Source organism: Hyperolius riggenbachi, chromosome 5, assembly GCF_040937935.1.
Source record: "Hyperolius riggenbachi isolate aHypRig1 chromosome 5, aHypRig1.pri, whole genome shotgun sequence".
NCBI lineage: Eukaryota > Metazoa > Chordata > Amphibia > Anura > Hyperoliidae > Hyperolius > Hyperolius riggenbachi.
In genome coordinates this window covers 369819507-369834864 of record NC_090650.1, presented here as the reverse complement: position 1 = coordinate 369834864, position 15358 = coordinate 369819507, and the positions used below count along the sequence as shown (strand labels likewise).

Here is a 15358-nt window from a genome sequence, read left to right as displayed (position 1 = left end):
CTCCTGACGCCAATTGGTGTTAGGCGGTCAGGAGGGGGTTAAAGAGAACCTGAATTGAAAATAAAAAGTCAAAACAAACATATACATGTCATACTTACCTCCTGTGTAGTCTACTCATCAATCTATTTCTCCTCTCCTGTGTCACATTTGTCCACTGTGATCAATGGAATTCTCCATCCTCCATTTTAAGAATGGCCATTACCCCAAATCAGTTTCCTGGTCAGCACACTGTTAAACTGTAATATCACCCACTTGAGCCATAGGGAAAACATGGACATTACCTTGCACATTCAGTTGTAACTGACAGCTGCTGATATATAATTTACAGCAACTGGTATATTTCAGTTCTGACAAAATATTGTCAGAACTGGAAGGTATCACTGCAAGAAGAAAATGGTGAGCTTCTGAGAGGAACTGATGGTGAGTTTAGTATGTAATATTCATTTGCAGCTACGTCATGTGTTTATTTTAAATAATTTCCCTCGCTTCAGGTTCTCTTTAAGTTTACTTAAATTAAAACCAAGCTTCAGACACACTGCTAAATATATATCACCTGGTATGTTATTTTTTGTGTCAGATGAGGTTTCTGCAGCTAAAAGCCATGTTTTTTAAACTTGATCACAGGACTTGAAGAAGTTAACAAGAAGCCATGTGCATACCTCCCAACTTTTTGACATAAGAAAGAGGGACACTTAAGCCATATCCCTGTCACGCCCCTAACCACGCCCCTGTCAGACCCCTAGTCATGCATTCCTTAACTACCTGACGACCATTCCACACCAAGTGGCGTGAAACCGGCGGCAGCCCCAGGACCACTCCGCTCCCCCAGGACCACTCTAAGCCCCCAGGACCACTCTAAGCCCCCAGGACCACTCCACGCCCCCAGGACCACTCCACGCCCCCAGGACCATTCCACAATCGGCGTGAAGTGCTAGGGGCGGGGATTGCAAGGCATCCGCTGCAATAATAGAGCTGCGCTCTATTATCATTCTCAGAGACTGTTAAGACGGCGAAACTGCCGTCTAATAGGACTGTACCGCGCTGCGATCTAAGGCAGCGCTGTACTGGGGACAGCAGTGTCCCATTTTAGATGTGAACAAGGCCTGACTGAGGATTTCAGTGCATGTGACTTGCAAAGTGGCCCAAGCATATAGTCTTTTGGTCTGCATCATTAAAATCAGAAAATTTTATATCAGAAGGATACCCTTTATTGGCTAAAGTGCACCTAAAATGAGAAAGATATGAAAGCTGACAATGTTTTAACCAATGCACATTGCCTGGCTGTCCTGCTGATCCTCTGCCTCTAATGGATCAGATAGATAAAATCCGTCATGTCCGATATTGCTCCCGATCGTTTCCGTGCTCAATTTCTTATAGCGTTGAATGGAAAAAGATAAGAAAAACAAATGAAGATAAGAGAATCGAGCGCAGAATCGAGTGCGGAATCGTGCCGAAAAAACGATCGGGTCGCAAAATCGCACGAAAAAATCATAACGTGTTTACCCAGCATAATACTTTTTACCATAGACCTTGAACAAGCATGCAGATCAGATGTTTCTGACTGGGATCAGCTGCATGTTTGTTTCATGTGTGTGACTGCAGCCAAAGAGACCAGCAGGATAGCCAGGCAACAGGTATTGTTTAAAAGGAAATAAATATGGCAGCCTCCATATCCCTCTCAATTCAGGTGTACTTTAACTTGAGTCTACATGAATAGGGAAGGCCTATTGGCCAAAAGTGTAAGCTATGTACACATGCTAGATTAAACTCAGCTGGGACAGAAGATTACGAACCCCTTGACTGAGAACCTAGTATTGGTACAATGGCTTCTCAAAATTGCCTAAAGATCCGGGATGCATTTTCTACATCAAGGGTAGCACTAAGAGTTCGCTTATCCTGCCAGTACTGGTTCACTTCACGCAGCACCTAATCCCTCTCCCCTCCAGTTCTGCAGCTCTCTCCTGCATCTTTAGCATATATATATATATTAACATTTGTGTGACTGGAGCTTTCATGCTAATGTCTAGACTAGTACAGATCATTGTCTGTATAAGCACTGTACATAAAGAGTTGGAGGTCTTTCTTCACAAGAAAGCATCTCTTGTGGTGGCTATGAAAGCTGTGATGTGGTGACCACCTCTCCTGGGTCACACCAGCACTGAAATGGAACTGAAGCAAGCTCATGCTGAACCAGAACTCCTAAGAGTGTGTAAGGGGCTGAAAGAGTCCAAAAAGCCTCCTTACTAAGATGCTATACAAAACAGACGTTAGCATTCTTAAAAATGAAGGAATTCGCGATTATTCAGATTGGTGTGAGCATATGATGTGTCCCACAATGCACCACGGCTGAATGTGCAAATCATCCTTTGTTGTCTCTGAAAGCTAAACACACTTTGATTCAGGAGGTGTGTTTAGCTTACAGGGACAGCAAAGGACGATTTGCAAATTCACCAGTGATGCATCGTGGGAGACATTGTATGCTCACTCCAATCTGAATAATCGCAAATACCTTCTGTTTTAACCTCCCTGGCGGTAAGCCCGAGCTGAGCTCGGGCTATGCCGCGTAGGAGGATTTCTCAGGGTCTGTTGGGGCGATTCGCCCCATTTAAAGTGCTGTGCACGCAGCCAGCACTTTGCTAGCCGCGCACACAGCTCGATCGCCGCCGCTCTGCAGTGATCGCCTGCACGCAGCGGCGGAAGAGGGCCCCCCCGCCAGAGCCCTGCGCTGCCCGGACCAATGAGTTCTGGGCAGCGCTATGGGCTGGATCGAGTGCGCAGGACGTCGGCTGACGTCCATGACGTCATGCCGATCGTCGCCATGGCGACAGGAGAAGCCAAACAGGGGAACGCGTTATATACGCGCTCCCCTGTTTGCTATTGATGCCGGCGACGATCGCACTAGAGGGCCACATGCACTCTCTAGTGGTGTTTCATGTAGCTACCACTTAGCTTTACATGAAACAAAAAAAATTTTTTATTTTTTTTAAAAAGGATTTTTGCCCATTTGGCAAAATAAATTAACCGCCAGGGAGGTTAAGAAGGCAAACTTTTGTTTTGCTCAACTGGAGATAAGGAACGCTTGCCAAGAGTTGTATGCAGAGAGACTCCATGTAGTGAGCAGAGAGAACTGCAATTACCTGGTTAATGAGCCTTAGATCAGAGGTAACGAGGCGCATAGAGCTGCTAGTTTGGACTAATCAAGCCTTGGTGAACTGTGTTTACACCCTGCTTGCTGAGACTTGTTCCACCTGGGATCTTTACTTAAAAAGTGAGAATCCTTTATAGAAAGAATGCCTCTTACCAAGATGGTTCAGAGCAAAATTGGAGCAGTTGCCCATAACAACCAGCAGATCTTAGCTGTAAAATGAACCAAAGATTCTGTTTGTCTTGGGCAACCTCTCCACTTCTGCTTCAATGTTCTTTACATTTGTCATGATACATTAGGCCAAACTATAACGTTTCTGTGAAGGTCCTCAGTTTTCCAGGTATTTCCTTCAGTCAGTGCTCTACAATATGTTGCCATTTTAAAACGGACCTAAATTTAGAACTTCCTCTCTGATGTAAAAGATAAGCAACAGCATAATAGCCTTTAAAGAAAAACATCTGTTTGTTACAACTTATAGAAATCCTACAAAAAAACCTGCAGCGTTTACTTCCTGAGAGCAAAGAAAGGGTTAAGCTTCAGTGTTTACATATTAGCATAGAACCCAGCAACAGCAGAATTTGTAACCCCACGTGTTTCATTGGCATGTGGTGTCATTACGCAGTGACAGAAAACCGATGTAACTGAGTGTGTGTGTGTGTGTGGGGGGGGGGGGGGGCCTATCGCTCCATCACCTATCTTGAGTGCTGCTAGCAAGCTCTTGGCTGGTGCACGGGAGCAGCTGACAGGGGTTGTGAACTCACTGCCTTCAGCCTCCCCTGTGAAAGAGGCCTAACCTGTGCAAGGTTGAGATTATTTGCAGCATGGCATCATCTAGCAACCATGCGGGGAAGGGGGAGTGATTAGACCTTTAATCCAAAATATAAATGGTTAACTAGGAGAAAGGGTTTGCCAGGTGTGGCGGTTATAGCGTAACTCTGACATACAGTATTGCCTTTTTACACCATTTTCCTATCTGCGGCTCACATACAGCAGCACTTTCTACTTATACCGATCCCCTCTGACTTACTAGTAGTTATACAGAGGCAGCTATCATATTATTCCACTGTGTAGACACAGACTAGAGAATTGTAATTGAATTGGAAAACATTTGCCTTAACAAGACTGCACAAGAAATCAGGCAAGAAAAGTTTCGCGTGACCAACCCAGACAGACCACGGAAGCTGAACAGATGGTGGCAGAATTAAAGGTTGGTATCTCTTCAGCTTTATTGTTAGAGAGAAGATGCTGGCAGAGTGATTTACTATACTGTATCACATATGCTGGAACAGGGCATATAATGAAAAATACACATTCAGGCCCAGTGCACACCGAGCGGTTTTGGATGCGATCCGCCGGCCGCATCGGCCTGTAAATCCGCTTGGCTAATGTATTTCAATGGCTTGGAGCACACCGGCGGTTTGAGGTTTGTAGCAAACCGCAAAGTGTGCTTCCTGCTGCACGTTTGCGGTTTTCAGAAGCGTTTCTGCCTCAATGTAAAGTATAGGAAAAACGCAAACCGCTCTGAAAAAATGCTACAACAAAGCGGTTTGCCAGGCGTTTTTGTTACAGAAGCTGTTCAGCAACAGCTTTTACTGTAAAAATATGTGTAATCTGCTACACAAAAACGTACCCAAAACAGCTAGGTATGTTTAGAAAATGACTCTAAACATGCCTAGATTCACTCTGAAATCCGCTCCAAAAATCGCTAGAGTTTTGTGGATCTGCTAGCGGTTTTGGTGTGCACTGGGCCTCAGAGATTACCTTCAGTGAAAACTGCATGTTAAAATATCCCTGTCAAGTTTCTCCTTTATCCTGGTCATGGTATAGCCAAAGCAAACAATTTAGGTTAGCAGTGGCGTTCCTACCAAAAGGCTGCAAGTGCTCACAGCACCGAGTGTAGCCATGGCTAGGGGTGCCGCTGTGGTGCTCAGTCACTGTGTTCTCCCGCCAGGGACTTTTTTTTTATAATCGCATCAACTGTTGCACGGGGAACAAGTGTATCTAGTCTTATGAGACCAGTATGCTTGCCGGTGCCTTGTCTCAGCCGGATTGCCCAATGGCTACAGATGAACGTCCGATTAGCAATAAGAGACGGCACACCACTGGCTGCAAAGATTTTGCTGTATTGGATGAACAAGTACACTACATATTACGAATATTACATTCTTCCTCAGGTGTTAAACAGTGAATGAACATACAAACACCAATATATGTGCTCATGAGAGGGCACCACACCCCTGGTGGCTCCACCCCCTAAATGTTAACCCATTGTCCATAGTCCAGCATGTGCATTAAAACCACTCAATTAATACCAGGTCATATGGCACTCCTTTTCGGCTACCAAAGATTAGTATTAAATAACTGACCGTGCTTGAGGCACTTCCAACAATGGACTGCCACTGACCCACCTAAAAAAGAATACATAAACAATAACATATAAGCATCAACCGCATAGAAATACAACTGCATAAAATTGTAACAGTGTAAAAGTACAAAGGGCCTGATTCACAAAAAAAGCACCAACTGCCAGCACGGCCAGCCCCCCCCCCCCCCCCCCCCCGCGAACCCCCGCGCGCAACCAAACGTTGGACTATGAACAATGGGTTAACATTTAGGGGGTGGAGCCACCAGGGTTGTGGTGTTTAAAAAATTGTTGCACTTGTTGCAATTGAAAAAGTACCAAAAAGAGTATTGTCTTGCTTGTTGGTGGATTAAAAGGTATTTTATTTATAATGTAAAAACTATTTAATTAATTGCACTATAAAAATTCAGCAAATATAATAATATCAATTGATATAAATAATGGCAATAAAGAAAGTGATGAAGGGATCCTCCAGTGAAAAATAGAAAAGACCAAAGGGAGGGTAAGTGGTGGTAGTTTAGTTGGGGGGTAGTTTGGAGTAGAGGCTGGGGAAGAAGGGGGCAGGTATGGAGGGAGGGGGAAAGAAGGGAAAGTAGGACAATGATAGAGCGTGAAAAAGAAAAAAAAGCATTATTAAGAGCAAGAAATGAAAGAGAAGATCTAGACAGAAGAAGGAAGCAAGAAGACATATTTGCACTCTCTACCTTCAGCAACCCCTTATTTTATACCTTCTATGAAGGTAGTGCATGGCTCATTACACGTACTATGGGTGTTTAGTGGTAGCAGTGGCCCATGTGACTTGCTCACTTCATCAACTGTACTGATACTCTTATGTGCGCTCTGTTAGCCATATTGCACCTGCTAGATAGAGGTTCTTACATATTTAGCTCATATTGTTGTTTACACCTCCACAGTGAGAATAGCTACAACCTACGGCTCACTCAGAGACACCTGTGTGGTTTGCTGTTGGTGGGATTAGCAAAGACCTTTGACCTCTAGGGTGTATTTTATTTGTTTCTTTCACCTTGTGTATTGACTATTGATCTGAACCGGTGACACATAGCATTGGATTCAGATGTAAGGGTTCACACTATACTTGCATGATATACCTCCTACTATATGCCCACACTGGTCCTATTCACCTATTTAGATCAAAGTGACATAAGTGATTTCCTAAGTCACTATAGTACATTATAGGTCAGGTCCGAATGGACAAAGTATGATAGTGCTATATAAATACTAAATAATAATGGCATCAGTTTGGTCAGGTGATAAGATATGCAAGTCTCTGATTTGCTAGTTGTAATCATGTGCTAAAGCAAGATGAGATCACAGCAAATCAGACCTTTGCAAATATATCAGCTGATCAAACAAATCACATGCTTCTCTCTGAGTTCTTCTAGACATGGCCATCACTAATTATGATTTTTGGGACCGATTAGATAAACCACTTTGCCCCACACCTTAAGAAGGTGCTTTGTGATGTAAGGGGGGATCTATGGCTTGATGTGTTGTGTTTAATTTTAGGAATTCATCTTTTAGCATGGGCATCTGTTCCTGTGGGATGTTGTACCAGGCTGGCTTGAAACCCAAGCCCTTACCCATTATCAGTCATTTATGGTAATGCCCGTCTAATGGACGATTGAATTCCCTGAGTGTATACAGCACTCTCATGTACAGGAATTCTCTTGGGCAATCTAGATGGAGCTAATGGCTCTTTATCATTATAGAACCATGCACGGATGTATAACACGGCTACATTAGAGTAACCTTCTGGATTGCTGCTCTTTGTTGCTAATCTGTATTTTACAGTCAAGAGCAGTGTGTATCTGTCGCTAGAGACTTTATGATCAGCCATACTCTGATTTCCAGATGTTGGGTTAGCAGTACCATGCTAAAGACGTGACCTTAGCGTTATATTTGGTAATCGTAATTTTAGGCACGCCTTCTATGAAGACAGGGCTTTCTAAGTGATGCCAGGTATTGTGGTCAACTACTTCCGCTTTGTTTTGTTTCTTTTAAAATGGATCTAAAGTTCAAACCAGAACTTCTCCCATCTAGCTAGATTTCAGCATAAATAGGAAGTGCACTGAATTAAAAAAACAAAAACATTCTTGCCCCGGAAGTGTCTGATCAGCCGCTGAGCCGCCACAAAGTCAACAATGTGTTACCGTCTGACTTCCCCGGCGACACAGCAGCAGCAGAAATAATGAAAGTCAATGGGCAACGCAGAAATTTTAAATAAGTTGGCGGTGGTGGAGTTGCGCACATGCGGGGGGACAAGGGGAATACGATGGGGAAATCTGGGAATACCAGTGACGTATTTCCTGCTTAGCAGAGAGTATGTCACTAGAAGAGGGGCGGGAAAGGGCGTGCGGGGGGTGGCGCTATGCATATGACCTTGTTGCGCACTCTGCCGCATGGTCATATGAATGACGTTTTATGCGGTGCAATGCGATGGGGGCAGGGCATAGCACGGCAAACACAATGGCCAGGTGTAAAACTGGTCTGAAGTAGGCACACTTACTGAATGCCCTACAGAGCAGATATGGGCTTCATCTGGCCTATAGACTTGCACTTCTTGCAAGATAACTATTTTATTTAAAGCACTTATGCATTTTATAGACTTGCATCTTGACCTGGCATAACAGAGGGAGAGAGAAGAAACATATTGTAATATGATACTCCATCCTATGATCATTGGATGTAATCATGAAACAATTTTGTTGGAGAACTCATAGAAACAGAACAGGCTTCCCTCTCCAGTATAACAAAGCCTATAGACATTCTCAGAGCCGTTTCACTAAATGAGCTGCTTCCATCTCTTGCCTGCTTTTACTTTTTTTTTAGGTCAATCTGTTAAATTTCCTCCTCACTCCTCTGTAATATCTTATATTTACAAACGGTAAATGAAATTGTGAGCTTGTCTCCAGCAGTAGAAGTTATCATAAGGAGTCATTACAGTGCAGACAATTTCATTCAGCCAGAAACATTCCACTGATTGAGTGTCTGCACTTCAATACTCTTCTCTTATTATTCAAGTGCCAAAGGGGAAAAGCCATTGAGGTTATTTTGCTGCTATCCATGGTACTTAGGCAAAATCATTGTGCAGTGCTCATGTTTCATCCGATTCTTACGGTCTTTTTATGTCTCAAAGAAATAACTTGCATTATTGCAGCGGTACATTGTGCGGCGTGCAGGATCAGAGGGATAATGGAAGAAGAGACATAATGCTGAGGCTCTCATAGCTGAAGTATCAGAATCTGTAAATCTTTGATTGCATAGAGACATTGGTGTGCATTGTGCGCAGATATGATTTCATAGACAAAAAGCGCATATTCTATCTGGCAAATTCCTACTGATAAGCAATGATAATAACTAATGAGATTGGCAGGTCTGGATTCCTGGAAAGGCCACGAAGGCCCCGGTCTAGGGTGGCTGCTTTAGAAAGGGGTGGCTGAACGTGAAAGAGGGATTGCTACAAATCGAAGTGGAGGCTGTAAATTGGAAGCAACAGATGGAAGAGGGTAGTTTCTGCCTAATAATGCTATACAGAAGTATCACTCATGGAATAAGAGCTGTACCTGGAAGGGGAGGGGGCTGCGGGTCATGGAAAGGAAGCCACCAAACAGTTGGCCTAGGAGTGGAAAAAGTATAAATCCACCTGTCATAGTTTGGGGGGTAGGCAACTGGAGTCTACAGCTTTGAATAATAGCTACATACTGAGCTAACTGGGGCTCTGTGGCCATCAGAGGAAGGGAGACAGAGGCAGAATGTACAGATTGTGGGTCCCTGACAGTATAGACCAAGAAATAAAGAGAATTTCTAACAGGTCGAGAAATTTTCCTAAACATTCCATTGACTGAATGCTGCATGAATAAAGACTGCAGGAATCTTAGGTTGAAACCAACTGGCAGGTGGGCATCAAACGACGCTGTCTTAACTCACAGTAATATATGGATGGCTACTAAATGGCCTGTGCAAAACCTTTCCAGAAATAGGAATATGTAAAATGATATATCTATGGCAGTTTATCTACAATGACTTTATCGTATTGGAGAAATGTGAAGCCTTTGACTTCTTTTCTAAGAGAACAAACAATTAGGAGGTCAAGGTGGCCACAAATGTGGTGAAAAGGGCTAATCCCACCCATTATTGATGCTTCCTGATTGAAATGTTAAACAGGGAGTATCAATATAGATTTACTGAGCACTTTATTATGCTGGGTACATATGATGCTATTTCTACAGGAATCAGACAATTGGCATATTTCCGTTGTGTCCAATCTGCTCCTGATCGATTTTCTGAAGTTATGACTGGAAAATCGATCCCGTTCGATGGGGAGCAGTTTGGACACATGAGGCAACTTCCTGTCAGATTACCCGTGGATTGGACAGGAAATCGCATTGTGTGTACCTAGCATTAAGAACACCATGCTACTGACCTTGCTTTGCCCTCAGGACAGCCTCATGTCTTCATGGCATGAATTCCACAAGATGGTATATACCTTCCTTTCAGATTATATGCTGGCATTGTTGCAATACACTATTTCCACAGATTTGTCATCATCTTCACAGTCAGGCCATGAATCTTCTGTTCTATCACATCTCAAACCACCAGCCAGCCTGGTCTGTTATGCAAAGCAGGGTCTATGAATTCATGCTGATGCTTTATTCTGACCATAAGATCTGTGTGCCTCACAGAAAATTCAGATTGGTCATGCCAGTCTGTTTTTCTAATCTTCAAATGTCACGCATAGGTGAGCCTGTGCCCACTGCTGCCTCACCTGCCTGCTCTCGCTTCAGAGGAACATAAACCAACATTGTTAGACGTATTGTCGTTCCTAAGATGCCATTCTGGTCACCATGGTTGTAAAGTGGTTATCTGAGTCACTGTAACATCTGTCATCAACAAGGAATTTCAGTGTACAGAAATGCCACTTAATGGATGGTGTCTGCTTTTCATACCATTATGAGTAAACTCTAGAGACTATTGTGTGTGAAATTCCCAGGAGATCAGCAGCCACAGAGATACTCATTTTGTATGAAACCGAGGATCATACTATGGTCAAAATCACCAAGATCATGTTTTTATCCTTTTCAGATGTTACCATTCACTGAAGCTTCTACCCTCTTTCTACAGGATTGTATTCATTGCACTGCTTCCACATGGTCGGATAATTAGATACTTGCATGAATGAGCAGGTGTACATTTGTTCATATTACAATGCTCATTGCATGTATGCGCTACACTCTATATTAAAATCTGCTAGGAATCTAATTGTATGTAACCTACCTACCTGTTACAGTGCGCGGCTATGCACTGCTCCATGAACTATAAAACCACTTCCCTGCGGACCAACCTGTCATTTTTCCAACACTGATTTTCCACCGCAATGCAATCTTATCAGCTTTACCCTTGAAGGCAATACTACCTGTATATGTTTGATACATTTTGGTGGTGCAGGATGTTACTCTAGTATGCCTGTAATAGTTTAAGCCATTAATGTATGTGCCTAGCTATAGAGAATCTGGCCAAGAACTCTAAATAAGGGGCTGAAGTGTTTGCTGTACTAAATCCTAGTTTCTAAATGTGGGGTTAGTTTAGCTGATCTCAGGGGGAACTTGAGTTTGTCACAGTGAATCCATTATAGTAAGTTTTGAGTAAAAAAACAAAAAAAATAGTAACTCATATATAAACCAACATGACTAAAACATAAAGGAATGTTGAAAAGCATCTATACAGAAATATGGAGGACTCCTAACAAATATATAAGCGTCAAGGCTGATGTCACCCTCAATAGGGGTTACTTAGGCCAATGCAGTCATTAATAAAGGGTACATGCTATTTTAAAATTACATTTGGGGGTGATATCACAGTCCAAGATGGCTATCCCAATAGGTGAGTATAAGCAAGGAATGTGAGGAGTTTCACACAAGATGGTCTCAATGCAAAATCAGTTCTTAACGTTTTACTGCTTGAGTTGAGCTTAGAAATGCCCCCCCCCCCTCTTCACCCCACCACACACACACACATACACACACACCACACACACACACACACCATACACCACACACACACACCATACACACACCATACACCACACACACACACACACACACACACACCATACACCACACACACACACACACCATACACACACACCACACACACACACCACACACACACACCACACACACACACACACCACACACACACACACAATACACACACACACACCATACACACCACACACACACACACCATACACACACACCACACACACACACACACCACACACACACACACCATACACCACACACACACACAATACACACACACACCATACACACCACACACACACCATATACCACATACACACACACACACACACACCATACACATACACCATACACACCACACACACACACACCACACACACACGCACACACACATACACCATACACACCACACACACACACCATACACACCACACACACACACACACACACACACACACACACACACACACACACACACACACACACACACACACACACACACACACACGAGCCTGGGACCCCTGGGTGTAAACAGTGGTAGCAGTCTAATAACCTGACTTTGAAACATGAAATACACATTTAGTTCAATAAATGCTGAAGATTGCTTACACCACCCTGTGGGGGACATTTATCAAGAGTGTCTGAGACAAAATATTAGTAGGTTTTTAGAAATCCATGCATAATTGTCTCAGACAGCCTAAGAAATCACTAAACAGTGCAGATTCCTTCTAAAACTGTTGTAAAATAGGAGGAGTTAGGAAGGGCTCTCAGACAGTGCAGTGTGTGAGGGGAATTGCTGTTGCTGAGGTAACCAACACACCTGCTGTCAGAGCCGGGACAAGGTCCTCCAGCACCCAAGGCTGAGACACTAAAGTGCGCCCCTCCATCCCTCCACTCCACACTGATTGCTATTAGACTAAGAGGCACCCCAGGGCCCCCAACACCTTAATCTCTAGTTATTTGGCTTGTAGTCACATCCATGTATCTCCTTTTCTTATTTCTTTCTGCTTCAAACACAATTAGGAATGATAGCTGAATGAATTGTGCGCCCCCTCCTACGCTGCGCCCTGAGGCTGGAGCTTCTCCAGCCTATGCCTCAGCCCGGCTCTGCCTGCTGTATTGATAGCAGCAAGCTCTGAGGAGGAATTCAGCAGGGGGAAGGAGCACCACACAAATCATTTCAAGCCTTCTAACTCTGCAATCATGTCTAGCCTGCAGTTCTACATCTGTAGAACTGCGATCTAGCACTTCTTAATATGCGCCAGTTTAGGGATGGATTTGCACTTTTCTTAACCTCCTTGGCGGTAACCCAGTGTGTGACACGGGGTAAGCCGCCGGAGGGTGCCGCTCAGGCCCTGCTGGGCCGATTTACTTAATTTTTTTTTTGCTGGACGCAGCTAGCACTTTGCTAGCTGCGCCAGCACCCCGATCGCCGCCGCCGCGCGCCCGATCGCCGCTATCCGGTGCGGCGCACGCCCCCCCCCCCCCCAGACCCCGAGCGCTGCCTGGCCAATCAGTGCCAGGCAGCGCCGAGGGGTGGATCGGGTCTCCCAATGACGTCCCGACGTCGCTGACGTCGGTGACGTCATCCCGCCCCGTCGCCATGGCGACAGGGGAAGCCCTCCAGGAAATCCCGTTCTTTGAACGGGATTTCCTGATCGGTGATCGCCGAAGGCGATCGAAGCGGGCGGGGGCGGCTATCATGTAGCGAGCCCTCGGCTCGCTACATGATTAAAAAAAAAAATTAAAAAAAAAAAACTGCTCCGCTTCCCTCTGGCGGTATTTTTCATACCGCCAAGGGGGTTAAAGTGATCCTTAAGTCAACTATAAAAAATAAGATTTACTCACCTGGGGCTTCCCTCAGCCCCCAGCACCCGATCGGTGCCCTCGCAGCTCCGCTCTGACGCTCCAGGACCCGCCGGCGAACACTTCCGGTTTGGCCGTCACCGGCCGACAGGCATGGGAACGCGAGTGATTCTTTGCGTTCCCAGCCTGTATATCGCCCCCTATGCTGCTATTGCGGCCTCCTTTAACTGTAGTGCAGCTCTAGAAACTCATGCTAAATTGCCACTATTTCCTAGGATTTAAGAAGGTTCTTGTCATGCAGAACTGTTCTCTCTGCTGGTTAGAACAGATTAAGAAGAAAAAACTATCGGTAATGCTTTGATAAATCTCCCCCACTGACTCCTCCCATCATGCAACTGCTTACCGCCCCTCACATCAGGAGAAAACTAGCTAAGTAGATTATAAACGAAAAGAAGTATTTCTGACCTAGGACTTTAAAGTGTACCTGAGCTGACGTGTGACATAATGACATAAACATGTATGTACAGTAAGTAACATATTAATAAACAGGCTTTTTATCTTTTTTTTATTTTGCTGCCTGAAAGTCGGGAATATAGTAAACCTCACTGATAAGCAAATTACAGCCATAAACGTTTTCCTGGCAGAATACAACTTCTGAGAGCAGGGAGAGATAGAAAAAGTCAACAGTTTATGTATTTTAGCTCTGGGAATCTTAATAGACTGAAATAGAGCAGAGACGATAATACATTCAATCTACTTTGTAAATGTTTAAATATAAAATAAAACCATGGGATATTTTAAAAAAAAAAAGAATTTTTAGGAGTAGCAGGACAGATCCAATTGTTTATCTAATCAGTTTCTTCTCACCTTGGGTTCACTTTAAAGAGGAGCTGTCAGCCATACTATCTCAGAAAAAACCACATATATAAATAGATAAATACTTGCGCTACTTACATAAGATATGTATTGCACTGTCCACATTTGATTTTAGTGATTTTTCTACAGTAAAAAAAAAGAGAAAATCCTTCTTAGTAGTTCCCATTTTAAGTGTGGCTATTTTGAAGCCAATCCTGATATCATTTCCTCCCTTACTCTCCTCTGCCTGATTTGCCCGCCCTTCACTATAGAAAGTGCATTGTCTCAGCATGAGAAATATTGGCCAGTCAGAGAGGAACAGAGGTGTGGGAGGAGAAAACAGGAGGGAAAGAGGCTTCAGTCAATCAGGCTGCATTAGTTAAGTCTGAGGGGAAATAGAGAAGCAAAAAAGGACAACCCAGCATGCCCTGCAACTTCCTTTTTGCGTACTAAATTTTGTGTGTACCAAATAAGAGTTGGGTAAACTGGGGAATGATCATTTATCACAAGAAAAGTAACAGTGATTTTAACTTTAGGATTGCCTGGTTAGCATCCTTATTACTTGTTTACCAAATAAAAATAAAGAATTGAATTTTGCCCGACAGTTACTCTTTAAAGCAGTAGGATCAGCCATACTATGCCAGGGGAAAAAAACACATTTTTTTCCAGGTTTTGATTTCAGTGAATGTTATATAGTAAATTACGAGAATTCTGTTCCTGGTGGGGGCCATGTCTTTTGCCCACAGTTAAGGCTAACTCATGATGTCATTTCTGCCCTTTACTTTTTTTCTTGTCGCCTCCAATTGCTGAGTCGCCTCAGCCTTGCTTGTAAACACAAGTGAGTAGGGGATTAGGTTTCAGATTAGAAGCTGGCAGGGAAATAAAGGGAAGAGGAGAAATAGATTATAGATAAAAAGAACCCCCAGCATGCAATTCTTTGGCACGACTACTAAAGGGCCAGTGTTCGTTAAGTATGTGAAAACTCCAAACCATAACAGCAGAAAAAGTTTTGAAAGTTTTGAATGCAGGATTAGCATCTTTATCACTTAATACACTCAGACCAGAAATTTGATTTTTATGGTGACGATACCGCTTTAAGTATAATTCACTGTACTATATTTTCCTAGC

The 15358-nt window shown here is 43.6% G+C and overlaps 1 protein-coding gene across 2 annotated transcripts in view; it reads left to right on the top strand.

Annotated features, from left to right (window-relative positions):
- The first annotated feature begins 4175 nt into the window (after positions 1-4175).
- LOC137518997 (uncharacterized) overlaps positions 4176-15358 on the top strand; it is an 80766-nt gene continuing 69583 nt past the window's right edge. Inside the window, exon 1 of one of the 2 annotated variants that reach the window (XM_068237558.1) lies at positions 4176-4352. In XM_068237558.1, coding sequence (XP_068093659.1) covers positions 4335-4352 — 18 coding nt within the window. In that variant the 5' untranslated portion in view covers positions 4176-4334. The remainder of the gene's footprint in view (positions 4353-15358) is intronic. The other variant, XM_068237557.1, reaches the window with a different exon arrangement.